The 17,981-nt window shown below is 39.1% G+C and overlaps 1 protein-coding gene across 1 annotated transcript in view; it reads right to left on the reverse strand.

Moving 5' to 3' along the window:
- Positions 1-8,416: 8,416 nt before the first annotated feature.
- WNT7B (Wnt family member 7B) overlaps positions 8,417-17,981 on the reverse strand; it is a 130,114-nt gene continuing 120,549 nt past the window's right edge. The window contains exon 4 of the mRNA XM_006127759.5: positions 8,417-9,552. Within this exon, the coding sequence (XP_006127821.1) occupies positions 9,073-9,552 (480 nt within the window). The 3' untranslated portion in view covers positions 8,417-9,072. The remainder of the gene's footprint in view (positions 9,553-17,981) is intronic.

The following is a 17,981-nucleotide window of genomic DNA, read 5'->3' on the forward strand; positions in this document are numbered from 1 at the left end:
GGATCATTCACAGCATTTGGTAAGGAGGTGTGACTATCCAAATGCTGTGAATGATCCACTTCCACATTAGTTAATTAGCTTCATTAACAGAAGCAACTTCTTCTTTATATATACCCCTCCTTCAGTAACTTCCACTCCAGTTCATCTGATGAGGTGGATTTTACCCATGGAAGCTCATTCTCTAATAAATCTTACTTTCTAAGATGTCACAGGACTCTCCATTGTTTTTTCAGTTTAAGGGTTAATGTTGTTACAGATAAAGGTGGGGGGAGAGGGAGGACGTGGGACCCCTAAATATAAAAAATAAGTTTAAAAAAATGAAATTGTTCTGTAATGTTAAATGTTTTTAAAATCTCTAACTAAGCGACAGTCACCTGGCGGCACTAGGGGAGTTTGTATGTGCCTCATTGCTTTTCATTTCAGATCATTCTGATTAGAAGCTCAGCTCAAATCTGAGAACTCTAAAATGGTCATGCTCCTAGATAAGCCAATGGGAGTCCTGTGTGGGCATCTGCAGGCAGGAAGTTAACCCATGCCTTATGGAATGGGTAAAGTGCTTAGGACCCAAGAACTCCTGTGTTGTAGTCTGAGCTCTCAGTAATCATGCTATGACTTTTCCATTTATAACATTGGGGATAATAACATTCCCATGGGCATGTTGCACACAGAATAAATAAAAGTTGCAACGTACTGTGGAGATGAAAATTAGAATGTTGGCTCTAGCATAACCACTGTGGCCTTCAGAAAGATGCGGGGATGGACACAATTATTAGGAAATCTACTGTACTGCAGGTGGCAATTACTATAAAGAATTCTTCAGTCAGAATAAGATAATCTTGTTCAGTGGCTTGTAATAGGAATACAATGTATTATTACTACTTAGGAGAGGCTCTGTTTGACTAAGCAAATACCATTAGAGCCAACTATTTATAACTGAACACACTTGAATAAGAAACATGTGGGGAATAAAACTCTTGTTAGTTTATTTGTCCTAACTTAGCTGAAATGTAGCCCTGTAATTATGTACTGGATGTCATGGACAGAGAAACTGGTGACCGCAAACACACTTCCTCATTCCTTCTCCTTCCTTCAGGAGTGGTTCAGATCAGGTATTCAGCTGAAACTGCCAAAACGCATATTTTCTTACCATTTCACAGGGAGCCATCTCCAAATATTTCTCACTTGGGTTCACACTGTTTTTTTCTTTTAGGAAACTAGAAAAATCTTTTGATTAGCCCATGTAGTTGGGCAACCATTCCTCCCACCTTAACCCACAAAGAGAAAAATAAAAACATTAAAAACTCTTCTGTTATTGCACAAGAAACTAATTCCCCATCTAAGGGGACTAGACAGCACATGTGAACAATCAGGATGGGGGTGGGGAATAATAGGCAACTATATAAAACTCTCTCTCTAAACTTGGGACAGCTGGTCACCCCATACCCTGAATAGATATTCTATATCACATAATAGTAACACAAAACATCTTTTCTGTGATATTTACATTAACCTACTGTTTGCGTCTCCATAAGAGTATCTGATACCAGATGCACTCCTGTGCCAGAAACGTAGGAACAAAATGTGGTGGGTAGACAAACCTGTCTTGCTGCATTGCTTCTAGCCTTTTAAAAAAAGAAATAATTTATTGTGCTCTGCTGGTACATTTACAGGAATGAAATACATTATATATGGCTAATGATTATTGTTTGACCATGAAAGTATCTGTTGAAAAGATTATAATGGGCACAAAAGAGAGTTCACGCTATCACACAGCATTATTGGCCAATGGGACCCTGTATGCATTTGGTATTTTAGTTGAGAAAGCTAAGGAAGACAGGGTTTAATTGCACTGGACAATAAATTTACAGCTGGTGCCTTAACATTATGCTTTTCCATAACTACAGTAGGTGGGACTGAGCTTTCAGTGCTAGTTCTAGTGCTCGTGCTGTAAGTCTCTGTAGCATTCTCTTGATGTCTGAGTAAGCGAAGAGGGTCCAGAGGGCCATTTTTCATCTTCAGTTTCCTCACCTAAGTCAAGTCAGTATAATGAGAGGCGCCTCCTTTGTCAAGTGCTGTGGGATGAAAAATGTTAGGTAAGGGTTTGGTGCCATGTCATAGCACACATAAGTTGATTCATACCAGTTGGAATGAAAAGCAGTAAGGGATGACCTTAGAGAAGAAATTTAGAGGATTTAAAAGGATGAAACCAATAGGGTTCTATAGAAATTGCAGTGCTATAATAATTCCTCCTGATAGCTATAGAATACAGAATAATCTCTTTTATAAATGGCTTTGGCATCATCCCATGGAAATCTCTAGAGAGAGCAGAACTGCCATTTGAGAGGTTCCCTTTCTCACAATAAAAAAGCTGTACCTGAGCCCTTAAGCTTCTTGGGCTACATCTACACTGTAGTAGAGTATCCTGAAATAGCTATTCTGTGTCTTTTGAGTGTGCCCAATATTTTGAAATTTAACTGGCTCACTATTCCAATGTCCCTGTAAACCTCATTCCACAAGGTGTAAGGGACACTTCAGAATAGCGCTTTATTTTGAAATAAGTGCTGTGTAGACAGCACCGCATTTCAAAATAAGCTATTTTGAACTTGACTTGAAATAAGCTATGCAACTTGCATAAATCAAATGAGTAGCTTATTTCGAGCTACAGATGCAGTGTAGATGTACCCCCCATGTCTATTTTTCATCTTGAATAATATTTACCAACTCAAAGAAGTGCTAGAAGAGTTGATGTGCAGTGAACAGTAGTGTCAATAATATGTAACTATTATCTTCACAATTCTGCTATAAAAATAATTCATAAAAAGAAACAAGGTAAAATCTTCCATTACCTTTAAGTCTTAGTAACACACTGTCTTTTTAACATGTTTGGGTTATAGGCCAACCTAGAGTCCAATGGCAGGATGCAGCCCATGCAAGTTACTGGATATAGCTGATGCCTGGGTGTTTAACAACTGGGATTTTAACAGTCTGGTGTGTTCATGAAAATGCAGATAAACTAAAGCAACATGAGAATGCTCAGAAATAGTACCTAGAGAAGCATTAAGCTTATGTTAGATTGCTTCTAATTGCCACAATACTAATTAAGCATTTACTCATTCGGATCAATTTTTTTCATTCAGGTCAAATCCTTGCAATTAAATGCAAATCGCATTTAAGAACAGTGTCTTATTGTCTAAGTGAGTATTGGTCCAACTCCCAAATATATCCTTGAATTATTTGTATGAGTCTTGCTCAAGGATACAGGATAGAAGGAAGACACAAGAGTAGGTTGAAATAAAAGGAAATCACATAACCAGACATGTATGGGCACAGCCAGAATCAATAATACTAATATTAATATTAATTATTAATAATTAATTAATTTAGATTGTAAGCTCTTTGGGTCACACCTATCTTTTTTTGTATTGTGTTTGTATAGCACCTGAAACAACTGGACTCCTGGGCCATGTCTATAGCTTCTAGTTGCTGCAACAGTATAAGTAATGTATACAAATAATAATAAACAAACATGTATGTTAATAAGATGTACACCAAGAAATTCAAAGTAGTACTAGAAATCTAAAGAAAATAAACACCCAGGAGAGGTGCATGTGTAGAATAAAATAATGTTCTTTCATTGGGGTGATGAGGGCTCCTTTTCATTCACAGCTGCCTGAGTTAATCATTAAGACCCCTATACTGTAATCAGGTCTGCGTGCAGGGGGGGGGTGGCTTGCACACATGTGGATGCAATTACAGGATCAGGGCTAAAAATATTAGTAGTTTTTAGACTGCTAAACAAACAAATGTTTATAAATACATGTCAAACAGGAGCTGGAGGCAGAAAGTTTGGCTCTGGATCCAAATATTCCCAAAGTCAGTGGTATTTTGGATTTGGTTTGGACCAAATATAAAATAATATATGCATATTCACCAGTCTATTATTTAGCCTCTATAAATCCTGATCATCTTTTACTGTATGGTCCCTTTAGTCTAAACAGACTTCAGGTAGGAGTGTATTACACGGATGTCAAGGCCCTCTTACATGGATGGAGCAATGTAAATGAGAATCAGGCGCTGACGTCTCCAAAAGCTAGTGCATCACTGACATTGGAAATAATGTATATTATTAAAAAATGGTTGTTTTTAGATGTTAATGCTGAAATTTCCAGCAGTGTTATTTCTTCTGCTTTGGTATCCTGTGGAGCTGATCACCACCAGCAGCCATGGAGTAAATAAAAACTGCAGGCTCTATTCTAGATTGAACAAAAAATAATAATTTGTGTGTGTGTGTGTGTATGTACATACTGTATACAGAGAGAGGGACCTTTACAAAATGAACCCACACGTTTATTTGAAAAGGCCATAAAGAATAAAAAATGAAATTAATAAAGAAAGCCCCAACTTCATCCTTTTCATATCAGTAAGAAATCTGTCCAGTTTCTTGACACCAGCTCAAGCACCAAGAGCAATAGACTTGCCAATTTTGTCTGGGCCTGATTTTTGAAATGAAAACATTGAGTTTTCAGAGATACAAAATAGGGGCTTTCCATTGAGGAAAAAACTCTGTATTTGAGTTCTGCACATGCTGTGTTCTGTATGCAGTAAGCATCTGGCAAAACCAGTATCGTGAACTTCCAATATTGTATAACAACGTTCTCTCTTTGCTCCTAGAATTAGTTTGCATATATGTATGCTTCATCCTCATCTGTTGCTCTGATTCTGACAAAAGAATTCTGGGTGTTTTCCATGTTCATTCTGGGCACAGTCATTACAAGAATACCTCTTCATGATCAAAAGTGGAATGTGCAGTCATTCTGCCCTGCTATGATAATTGCCATGTTGGCAAATTATTTCAAGTTTTGAAGAAGCATATTTCTGTGGAACTCAGATTTTTATTCTGTGACCTTCATCTCACACCCAATATCACTTTGGGTATGTCTACATTACGGGACGAAGTCGAATTAAGATACTTAACTTGAGCTACATCAATTGCATAGCTGAAGTCGAAGTAGCTTAACTCGACTTTTGGCACTTTCTACACAGAAGGAAGACTCTACACTCTTCTTTTGACTTCCCTTACTCCTCATGAAAGTAGGGTTACCGGCATCAACTGGCGTGCCCCTCTCACTTAGAATTAGCTGTCTTAACTAGATCGCTAATTCGAACCCTGGAAGATCGACAGCAGTAGCTTTGATCTCCTCTGCAGTGTAGACTTACCCTTTGTGTTATAAAGTTTGACCAAATAAAAAAATCTCTGTAAAATGTGATTGGAATTTTATGGTTTCCTGTGGCTTCCACTCACATCTTGTTTTAGGTTTGTTAAAAGATTTTCAAACCTTCTGATGAGATTAATATACTTTCCAGATTTGTTTTGGAAATTTAATTATTATAATTTTACTAAGAAAGTTTCATATGATTCTGTTAAGTTTCCCATAATATAGTTGAAAGGTACAATATTCTCTCTCTTATCTGGGGATAAAATTCTGCTTACATTTAAACTGGTGTAAACCTAGAGTAAATTGATTTGTTTCAATGAAGTTACTCTGGTTTTAGTTTATACAGACTTTGTCTATATATGTAGCTAGATGTCTTTCCTGAAGGGAAAAATATTTTAACAAACCATACTGTCTAAATGTAGTACAAGAAAAGATACAAATGGCATATGCATTGAGAAGATTATTTCTCTTCTACTCAGTGTCACAGGTTTAATGTTATAAAAGCATCTCTTGAATCCTGATTCAGCAAGATAACTAAGTATGTTAATGTAATTTTAAGCATGTGACTCGTCCTATTGACTTTAAAGTCCTTCATTGTAACAGGACATACAATATTCGCAGGTCTCTTACATGTTCCTCATTATCTTCACATGTTCACTCATCTGCAGTAAAGGACTTTGTAGGGCAGTGCAAGCAACTTCCATTAATTTCTTGACCCATATGCATACAGCTGCTGTAGACTTGGGAAGCATAGAGTGCACCATTGACAAAAAAGCCTTAACCCAAATGACTATTACACATGTTTTTAAATGCTTTAAAAGGGTTGATAAGTAAACAAAACAAAAAACAAAAACAAAAAAAGGGAGAGTCTAGAAGGGGGAGAGTTAAGTTTTAATGGAAACATGTTTCATATTTTTTTTGTTTGCTATACAACATTAACATAGTAAACAAATTGATCTTTGTTCTTAAACTCTTTAACAACATACAGTATTTTGAGCTCTGTCATTGTAAGTTACTGTAAACCATGTTGTGTTGCTGGTAGCATTCAAACCTTTTATCACAGGTCTTTGACATTGAACTACTTTTTTATTTCAAGGAAGGTTATTTGTAAGCTATTTGCTTTTGTGAACACCTTAATAGATTTGATGTCATTTTTTGCGTGTTTCAGTTCAGTATGGGCAGTGGTGCTTTCTGACCAAAACACATTTAAACTATTTTTTCTCTATACATAGAGCAAAGTCCATGCACTGTTGTGGTCAGCCCGTTTTGTGCTGTATAGAACCTCTCTGAACACCCCACCGCAAATGAGCAAAACTTCTATAGGATGATCTGACAAATCCACAGTAGAAAGATCAACATGAAGAATAGCTGACTTAACTATTTAAAATGGGGGTGGGAGGAGGGATGGATGGATGAGAGAGTTTCATTTTGGTCCACTTTTTGGGGTGGTTGGTGTTATAATATATATATTTTTTACTCAGTGTAGTTCACAATAATTTAAAATACTCTATAGACATTTAAACGATATACAATAACTTAATTGGATTCCTCAATTGTACTTAACAAATACTATTCTAATATATTTACAATATCTAGTACCATATAACTGTGCATTACTGTGCATGGGAGCTTTATTTGCTTCTTGTAAAAAATGAGCTGAAAGTACAGTATATAATTATTGTTCAACAACAATACTCATGAATCAAAAGGGACGTTAAATTGTATAGCATGGTTCTGGCATGAATGGGGGCAGCCACTTCAATGGAGTTGTGTTAATTTTTTTTCCGAAAGCTGCATTTAGACCATGGGCTGGGATTTTCAAAAGTGATTCTAGGTGCCTCAATTGCTGGGTTCTCCACTGAACATTCTTTGAAAGGGGCCTAATTTTCCAAGGGGAGGGAGTGACCAACACCTGAAAGTCACCTCCCTTTTGGGGTCTCAAGGCAGTATTCAAAATCACTGGTCACTTTTGAAAATGTAGGCCCAAAATTTTAGGAGTAATTGGTAGATGACTCTTTAGAAAACATGGCTGAAGGTCCAGATTTCAGTAACTAGACAATATTTCGTCTGTTTCCTGCCAGCCAGGTAGCGGCACTTGCTAGAAAATTACACTTGCTGTGTGATGGGAGCAGTTTTATTGCTGCTGGGAATATCTGGCTCTTGGGATTAAATTTGCTGTGATTTACAACCCTATTCTGAACAGAGATTTTTTTTTTTTTTAATATTCCATGTAGGGAACAGGGAGTGTGAGTTAGAGTTGAACATAGGTATAAAGATCCAACTTCTTAACATTCTAAATATTTACTAGTGGGGTGGGGGTAACATGTAGTTGTCAAGCTTAGAATAATGATGACTTAAAAAAAGTAACCCAGGCTAACTAATCAGCAATGTATTAGCTTTGTGTGGTATGCTAATGAAGCCGCCATGAGTCAGAGGTCAAAGCAGCATGGAGTACAGCTAACCTATTTTTATTAATTTCTTAGCGGGGCGAGCGTAAACGCTTTCAAAATAGGATGTTGTCAGGTTTGCTGACGGGAAAGGGGGATGGAAAGGAGGCAGTTGCCTTGGGGCCCAGCAACTAGAGCACTGGGACCCCTTGATTTGCCGTAGGAGAGCAGAAGCGCTCCTCCACATGGTTCGGTGGGGGGAGGGGAAGGGTTAGAAAGGGTGCACTGCGGGCTGGGTGGTGCTAAGGGCTGACTGCTCTCAGACCCACCCTTTCTGGGACCCCGGAGCCTGGGTCCCCCCATATCTTGTCCTGGGGCCTGCTATAGCTGTCAGCCCTACTGGATGTTGTAAAATTTGCAAAGAAGTATAATTGTTTGAAAGATCCTGCTATGGGACTTCTCTTCAAAGCAAAACCTTTAATACCTGTTGAAGCATGTCTCTGTGCCTTAAAATTACCCATGCCAAGATGAAAACAGGTGCTCCCTGCCCCAACTCTGAATCTTAATGCTAGTTCTTATTCAGGGATGAGCAGGAAACCACTTGTATCAAGCATTTGTAACCACAGTTTTGCATGATGTTATTGCTCAATTCTGATCATTGCTTAAGGCCTACAGTAATTGAACTCTCTAGTAGTGGAGTGACAATAGATCAGTAGCATTAAAGAACTTAGGGAGAACCAAATACAAAAATCAAAAAGTCAGAGTTCCAATAAGTTTACATTTAGTACAGAATTAAGACATAGCTACCCGTTAGTGCTTAGAATTTTTTGATACTATTAAAAACATAAATAATAATTTGTAATGTTCATTCATAGAGTTCCAGTGTCACTGGCAGCTGACGTAAGTTTGTGAACTTTATTTTTCAAATGGATTGTGGTTTTTTTCCATTTTAATATTTTTGCCTCACTATCAGTTTGTTTTTGCTTTACCTGCTTTTTAAAAAATTAATATGTGCAGCAATGCTGCTGTTTTTTCAATGAACATTTCATTGTCTTTAAAAAGTCTTATTTGCACAGGTTTTCAAATTTGTTGTTTGTTTTTTTTCTAAAATATGAAAAAAAGTGTCTTTTCCTTAACTCTCCTGGGATCTGTAATTCAGTCAGCTTCTTTGATATGTATAACTTAAAAATCTAATAGGAAAACTCTATAACACCCAAATTTCAGTAAAAAACAAACAAAAGAAAAAGTAGCATGTGTTTGTCAACATCACCTTAATCCTGTTGCCCTTATTTCCATTGCAGTCACAACGGCCAGCCAGCCCAAAATGCATCATCCTTAGAAGTGTAAGAGGTGGGGAGAGACTTATTTTCCCAAAGAAAAATAGATGTGCAAAATGATGCTGTAGTTGTCTGTCATACTCCACTTTCTTCACATGTGGTGATTTGTTCTGTTTATTTAAACATATGCCACTATTTGCAGGTGAACACCTCTGTCCGCTCACTGCACGTGTTGCACTTCACAAAGCAGCACCAGTGGAATTTGCAATTACACTGCCACACTTTTGTGTACTGGTGTGTGTTGTAACCCCTTCCACAACACATCATGTCACACCCGTCTGCATTAGGAGACGTACGGTTACAGAGTCGTCCCTGGGTACCCACGCTCCCCGTGGAAGCATCTTCCTCACAGTAGTTGGGAGACTTTTCGATATATACCAGATCTGTTTCCATTGGTTTCTGATAACTCCTCATCTGCTTTATCTTCAGGAAGGTTGGCTGTCGTAGTCGACTGGCCCGTACCACCTCCACTTGTACTGCAGCATTGTACTTTTCTTTCAGAATATATCCAATCTCTCTGAATTTTGGAAGTGTGGTCCAGCAGGTCTTAGTTGTACAGGAACCTGAAACGCCATGACACTTGCATTCCAATTTCATTCTCTCTTCAAGAACCTGTATGTGTGTACATATGTATATAAACATACATTATTAATGGAGAAAAATTATATTGTGTTTATAGTTAGTACTTATTAAAGCTGATTGAGATTTTTTCAAATGCATTTTAATATTATTTTGTTTGTTACAAAAACATAGTTTTCAAAAGATTTTGTGACATAAGAAATGTCATCAGAAAAATGTTTTCTGCTTTCAAATAAATTATTGAAAGTAATTTTTAAGTCAATATGGATTATTGCAGAGGAGAGAGGAGAGGAGGAAACTCACCATGTGGTGAGACTAACCAAAAGTTCATTTTTGAAATTCTATTTTGAAAATGGGAAAAATGGAATGATACATTTTTGTTTTTGAAATCTCAATGGCATTTTTTCAAAAAGATTAAACAAAATAGCATTTTGATCAGCTCTAATAGTCGCTGAATAATTTGTGTAATTGCCATGGCATCTCTGCTCATTACATACTCAAAACATCACCCTGTATTACAAATCCACCTACTGACCAAGCAAATCCCTAAAAAACCACCCTCAAAGACACTACCCTCGTTTGATCTAGCCTGAGACCAGGCAGTGGCTGGCCACAAACATGACCCGTGCACCATGCAAATTGAGATCCACAAAGAGTTCCTGAATCTAAGAGTCAAACACAAGGATAAACAAGAATATTATTTTTATTATTAGTTAATATTTATGTTACATTATTGCCCAAAGGTTCCAGGATTATGGCCACCAAGTGCACAGCAAACATAGACAGGGCTCAGTTTTGGCTTTCCCACAAGCCCAAGTCTGAAGGTTCTTGCACCATCTCTGGGGCAAACCCAAAGACAGATTGTGACTATTTGGACACAAGTGGTCTCTTATGTACATCCTCCTTTGTAGTCCAAGAACCCTGTGCCCGTCAAGTCTGTGGCACAAGATACTTCCCTCAGTGCAATGGCATAACTGCACTGCTCAGCTTTTTTTGGGGGAGAGGATGGAGAGAGCAGATGTGGAGCTGCTCTCTATGACGAATGCAGGGGACACAGCATAGCAACCCTATAGAAGCTATTGTGCTCCCTACACTTCTACTCACATATATCCCTTAAATCTGTGGTGCAAACCTGGCCACTGTCTGGCCCACAATCATCATCAACTTATTATTTTATGGAAATCTAGACCTAATAATAAAACAAAGCAGTCTTACTCCTTTGTATGTGCGCAGCAGGACAAGAGTCAGGAAATCTGAGCTCCCAAGCACCACCGAAGCACTAGTGTGGCCCATCTCCTTCAGTGGTTTCACAGCAGGTCCCAGACCACGGTTGAAATGGGCAGAGGATAAAAAGGCCGAAATCTGAGCACAATAGCATATTGAAGCAGAGGGGAAGCAAAAAGTGCTTACTGCTGAAGAATAAAGGCCTTAAGTAAATGCAGTAGAACTTTGGTTAGCCCTGCAAATAGAGGGCACCCTCCTGAGTTGTTTGAATTTCACTTAAATTGTATGTTTTCTTTTCCCAAAGTTCTGGGTTTCATTATTAATGATACTATCTAGCTTTGTTTCTCTTCTGCCAGCATGCGTAGCAAGTACTAGTGGGTCAAGTATCTGGTTCAAAAATACCTTAGACTCATTAAATCCAGCCTTAGGAATCAGGATCAGACTGAGTCACTGTCAAGTTAGCCCTTCATTCTTCTGAGGTAGATAAAGGTGATTTCCACGTCATTTGCTGAGTTAAGCTAGAGGTTCTTCCAGTCTGGGCTTCAGTCTGCTTTGGGTGAGCACTGCATTCTTTGTAAGGATAGGGGTTTTGCTGGTGACCATGGCCAAAACTCCCCCTTCCCTTTTGAGACCTGAGTGCCCGCCCCCTCTATCAAAGAGGCAGAGGTACTTCATGAGTGCTGGATATATGTGTTTCATGGTATGTTTTGGAATCTTTCCAAATTAAGTGCTGTATCAGGACAAAAGGGCCTGATTTTTTTTCCCAATGGGCCTCAGTTTTATTGTGTACATTTACAAATAATGTATTATCATTTAGGCATGTACACACATCCATTAAAAAGGAAGCGCTAGTCACTGCTGGAAGCACTGGCTGACAATTCTTAGTTATGAAATCAGAATCCAGACCACCCCTGAAACGCAGCTTCAACCATGAATCAACATATCCACAGTCATCATGAATAACCCAGCAGAAAAAATAATCCATAATTGCGGACAGAAATCTATATTCTATGTAGATTTTATACCACCCTCACTTTAGATTACTAGAGTATCTGAGTGCCTTCCAGTTAGGTATTAAATGACTTAGCATGTGTCACCATGATTTATTCTTTCTTATGTTCTCCTCTTCCCAGGAGATAATTGTGTTCAGCAGTTTTTTACTTTTAAATGTACATGCTGTATGTGTTTATATTAGGGAAGGCCAGGTACACAACAAGCACCTTGCACGTGGAGCAGAAGGTGGTGGGATTTCTCATTATTCTTAGTTCCTAGGAAAGTTTATATCATAGTCTTAGGTGCACCCTCAAGAAAATTCTTTCACAGATGAGTTTTTCCATTATGATAAAAAGTTCCATTGTGCCTGAAAAGGGAGGTTGTTGACCCACATACTCCATCTCAAGCATTAGGTGACCTCTCATGGGGTATGTCTACACTACCCCGCTAGTTCGAACTAGCGGGGTAATGTAGGCATACCGCACTTGCAAATGAAGCCCGGGATTTGAATTTCCCGGGCTTCATTTGCATAAGCCGGCCGGCGCCATTTTTAAATGCCGGCTTGTTCGAACCCCGTGCCGTGCGGCTACACGCGGCACGGGCTAGATAGTTCGAACTAGCAAGCCATTCCGAACTATCTGTACGCCTCGTGGAACGTGGAACGAGGCGTACAGATAGTTCGGAATGGCTTGCTAGTTCGAACTATCTAGCCCGTGCCGCGTGTAGCTGCGCGGCACGGGGTTCAAACAAGCCGACATTTAAAAATGGCGCCGGTCGGCTTATGCAAATGAAGCCCGGGAAATTCAAATCCCGGGCTTCATTTGCAAGTGCGGTATGCCTACATTACCACCCTAGTTCGAACTAGGGTGGTAGTGTAGACATACCCTGGGTGTGTCTAGATTACATGCCTCCATCGACAGAGGCATGTAGATTAGACAGATCGGCAGAGGGAAAGATTTAAATAATCGCAGCTTCATTTAAATTTGAATGGCTGCCCCGCTCTGCTGATCAGCTGTTCGTCGGCAGATCGGGGAAGTCTGGACGCGCCGTGGTCAACAAAGAAGCCTTTGTCAATCGGTGCAGGTATGCCTCGTGAAACCAGGTTTACCTGCACCGGTCGACAAAGGCTTCCTTGTCGACCGCAGCGCATCCAGACTGCCCCGATCTGCCGACAAACAGCTGATCAGCTGTTTGTCAGCAGAGGGGGGCAGCCATTTAAATTTAAATGAAGCGGCGATTATTTAAATCACCGCTTCATTTCGCTTTTTCGAATAAACGAATCTACATGCATCCGTCAATGGAGGCATGCAGTTTAGACGTATCCTCTGATATGTTGGACCCAGACAACTTCATTTATGCAGCTAGCTGCCTGATATGCACAGTGGTGCTAACGCTTGCCATTTTTATCATTGGTCCGGAAATATTTGTTGTTTTACTTGACCTTTTTAAATGCTGAATCTCTGTTTTCCTTTAAAAAACAGTTTCTAGACCTTATTATTGTGGAGAAAACTTGAAAGTAAAACCTTGAAAGCTTTGAAAGCCCAGGAAAACCCCAAATGCATCCAATTGTGATTTTAAAACTCATTCATTATTTTTGTGGGAGGGAGCACTGCTTCATCCTTCTTGAATGGTTGAGGCTCAACACTGTTGAGGCCCAGTGTTCAGGTAGTTAAATTGCTAACCACTGAAGTTTGGGCCCACAGTTAATGGTGGGTGCAAAACTTTGCCCACAAAACTAGAAGTCAGGGAGTCTAAGCCTCAACCAAAATATTGCCCTGCCCCATGTGGCTTGTGTTCATATTCATTAAGAGTCAGATTCTCACCTTTGCACATGCTGTGTAGTGCCTTACTGGTTGACTGTCCTCACTGGCTTCCTACTGGCTTAGTAAGGTAGTACCAAACATGAGCAAAGGGGGGCAGAATCTAGCCCTGTCTACTCACTACTAGGAGCAACTGACCTCTTCCTACTTTTCCCTCTGATTTGGTTTGTCTCAGCAAAACATTGTAGCTCTGACCCTGAACCTTAAAGGTACTTATTTACTAAGATTTTACACACTCTGCCAGGTTGGGTACCTGATTAAAGATTAAAAATCATTAGCTTGCGTGACTCTCCTTCAAAAATTCCATTTGTCATATGTCAGGGCTTCATATCTAACCTTGAATAGTTTACAGCAAGATCTACTTCCCAAACAAAATTCCCATCACTTGACTTGCTGTCTGAGACTAATATCAGAACATTCTTTAGACCAACTTTCCATAGGCAGTCCACTCCCAATAGGGTCTTGCCAGATATCATTTTCTAACTACTCCTGCTACTTCAAGATATGAATTGTGAAATACAATGACTGTTTTATTCTACAGATTTTGTACTAATATAAATCATATCGTTAAATGCAATTTTGAGTGTTGCCCTCCTCAAGTTTAGTAGACAAGCCTTACTGGGAAGAATTATTGTGGGTTCCTTCCCTTTTTTCCTGAATGGATAAAAACCAAAATAAAATGCAGCTCCCAAAAACCCATTTTGTAAATTTCAAATCTAGGCCCAAGTGCATTATATCAGATGCAGTATCTGTGCCTATTAAAACTCTATCTGGATTTTATATATATAATAATATATATAGTAATATTTTGCATGTTTATTTTGGCTTGACCTTCCTGGTTTGGGTTTTCCTTGGTGGAAAAGCACATTTTTTGGCTCAAATGTTTAATGTAACAAAACCCATATTACTTTTCACTGCAGCATCAAAAGAAATAAAAAACTCAAATAGCTTTTTGATTAAAATATTCAAGAGGTCAACTTTTGCCTTCAGTAATATTCATCCAAAGAAGAGATGGATTCTGACTCCTTACACTAGTGTATCATCACTTCCCCTGAGACTGTAGAGGATGGGGGGGCCAGTAGAGCCTATTGATTAGGAGGTAGGAATGGGTACTGTTTATACCTTTGTCACTGAATAAGTGTGGAGCTAGTAATTCCATCAGATGACCAATCTCAAGGAGTATCTGCAAGATCATGGTTGAGATCCCTAACGTTTCATTCGGGACCAAATCCAGCTTCTGTAAACCAAATAATGGTGCATGTCCCATCTTATATGGTCTGACATCAGCATGAAAAATAGGAGTATTCTAGCCAGATGGTTACTCCTAATGTTTCCCCAGTAAGAAGCAGAACTGTCCTCACCCCTCACCATCCTGCCAAACAATACTTAAATTCTGCAGGACAGAAAAATATAATAGCCAGTCCACTGTGTCTGCCCCGTATCTCTTTCTGGTGAAAATGGTCCATTCATCTCTCACCCAAAGTCTCCTGTTTAGTGGGGAAATAAGAGTAGGCTCTCAAAAATGCTGCCCATCAAACTAGAGCTGTTCCTGCCAGGTAGAAGGAGGAGGCCATAGAGCCTTATCCACCAACTCCTGTAATTGTTTCCTGCCCAAGGAACTGAATAATCAGTTTTAAATAGAAACTGATTTTTCCCCCTCTATACTCAGGCTACGTCTACACTACGAGTTTTCTCGGCAAAAATATGCTAATGAGGGACTCATTTGCATGAGTCATGATCTCTTTTGCATATTTTCTGCTGATCCATTTTTGGCAGGGGTTTTTGCGCAAAAACAAGCAGTGTGGACGTTTTCTTCTTGAGCAAAGCCCCTTTTTTTCTTCAAGATCCTTATGCCCCAAAAAAGGAGGTTTACTGGTCTTGCAGAAAAAGGGGTTTTTGCGCAAAAAGGTAACATCCACACTGCTTGTTTTTGCGCAAAAATGGATTGGCAGAAAATATGCAAAAGAGATCACGATTCATGCAAATGAGTCCCTCATTAGCATATTTTTTGCCGAGAAAACTCGTAGTGTAGATGTAGCCTCATTGTTTCAGCTATACGAAGTAATCTTCCAGGCAGCCAGAAGATAACCCAGTGACCTTACAAAAGACTACATTTTGGGTTGGAGCTTCTTACATTCAATGTTAGGAGCACGTTTCTAGGGAAAAAAAATAGCCCAATATTTTCTTTCCTTAATTAGTGACTACTGAGTAAAAACCCAATTGATTGATAAACCCAATGCATTGATAAACTGTTGGAAACATTTATTTTCATTTGTCTGGTAAAAGCAGTGTTATATTATCAGTTCATCTTCCTTTCCTTCCCCTCATAAGCAAACAAACAAAAAACCTCTTTTGTAATTGAGATATGCCATGAGAGTTGTTTTCACCTTTTAACAAGAAGTTAAGATTAATGGTATATGTTCCTAGAGGTTACTCTTTCTGAATTCTATAATACAGATATTTCCTAAAATACATAGCAGAAAGCTCTGTGTCTCATAAAAACAGCATAAAAGCTTACAGGATTTTATCAACATTTAATTTTTAGTTGCTGTACCCAAGTTTTGTTCATAAATAGTTTTTGTAACCACTTACATTTTTACCAAACCTTTTAATGACTTTCAGCCGTTTGTGGTAACAATTACATTAAACTTCCAAGTACAGTTCAGACTATTTTGATCCATAGCAATCATTTTAAAAATTACATTGGAGTTACTTCAGTATTTTACACACCTCAGTGCTGCTTTATAGAGCTCAGCTCTTTCATCAGTAGCAAATTACTGTTTCATCAACAGTCCTGAGTACCTAGTTCTTCCAAACAGCACTGATGTCAACTCTGTCACTTATCAGAAAATTCACAAACTGGATATTAGTTTGAACAATATTTGGAAGTGCAATGCATAGCAATTTGAGAAGGCCAGCTTAAAAAAAATCCTGAAAAAACCCAAATACCTGCCTCTTTCAAGGGCTATTCTATTGGAATAACATTATAGGCTGTGCTATGGTTGAGTGTCAGAGCAATTTAGCTATATATGAAAGAGGAGGTGTATCACTTCATAAGGGGAGTTGGAAGCATTCTAAGAAGACTCCACTCGTGTAGAGTTAATTCTTCTCAGTGCTGCCTCTGAGGTCTAAAATATTAATCAGTTTAGTTAGAAATGCACCCATCCAAGTGATGAATTCCTAGATCCCTGTCCAATGAGAGTGTTTTCATTAACTTCAGTGGGGGGCGAAGGAGTTAGATCAGGCTGTAGATTCTATAGGTGGGGAGGGGGTTTCTTACACCCTTTCTTTGACAATGATTCTGTGGTGGTAACCATAACACCACACAGGTAGCTGGACAGTGCTGCGGAGAAAGGAGCTCATAGCTGCCAAATTCTGGAGATGGAGAAGATAAGTGACATAGTGAGTGATGTCTTGTAATGCTTGTCTTCTACTCATGTTCACTGCAAGGGAAGGTTGCACTCACGTCAAGGCTGATTCTTAATAGGCAAGTACTTGAGCCATGCAGATCAGATCCAGGCTTCCTCCAGACTCTGAGAAGGATTGATTATATTCCATGCTGCAATCCGGAACTACCAAATGCAGACGATCTAGCTTCCCAAAAGTCTCAGGGGCTTCAAATTCAGTGCAACATTACTATTACCGTAACACTGAGGGTACATCTAGACTACAGGGTTTTGTCGACGGAAGTTTTGTCGACAGATACTGTCGACAAAACTTCTGTCGACATAGAGTGTCTAGACACATTCAGTTCTGTCGACAAAGCAAGCTGCTTTGTCGACAAAACCCTGTAGTCTAGACGCAACCCTTCAGGCAATAACACCTTCTGTCGACAGAAGGTGTTATGCCTCGTAAAATGAGGTTTACCAGCGTCGACAAAACTGCTGAGTTCTGTCGACGTTATGTCCACAGAACTCAGCGGTAGTGTAGACGCAGGTATAGTTTTGTCGACAAAAGTCTACTTTTGTTGACAAAACTCAGTAGTCTAGACACACCCTGAGTATACAGGCCAGTGATAAGTATGCTAGTTTATTTTTGACATTACTATGAAGTAGGGCCAGGCAAAATTTATCAGAACAAATCTGCAAGTGGACAAAACTGGCTTGGTTTCAGATTTGTTACAAGTTCAAAATTCAGTCCAGGTTCACCCAGATTCTCAAACAAGGGCCAAGTGTCAGGTAATAACAATCCAGACTTCAATACATCCTCTTTCCTCTCCGTTGGGTTCCCAGAAAAGGGATCTGTCATTTCAGAGTGAAAACATGGGAAACTAAGTGGTTTCACAACACAGCAAAACTCATCAATATAGACTGAGATTTGCTTTAACTTCAGTCAGACCCTGAACTCAGAATATCCAGGGCATAAACCCCATATGACCTCTGAACTTTTTGTTCAAACTTGAACCAAACTTTGCAGCACAGCTCA

The sequence above is a fragment of the Pelodiscus sinensis genome, chromosome 1 (genome assembly GCF_052426305.1).
Source record: "Pelodiscus sinensis isolate ZL-2025 chromosome 1, ASM5242630v1, whole genome shotgun sequence".
NCBI classification, from domain to species: Eukaryota; Metazoa; Chordata; order Testudines; family Trionychidae; genus Pelodiscus; species Pelodiscus sinensis.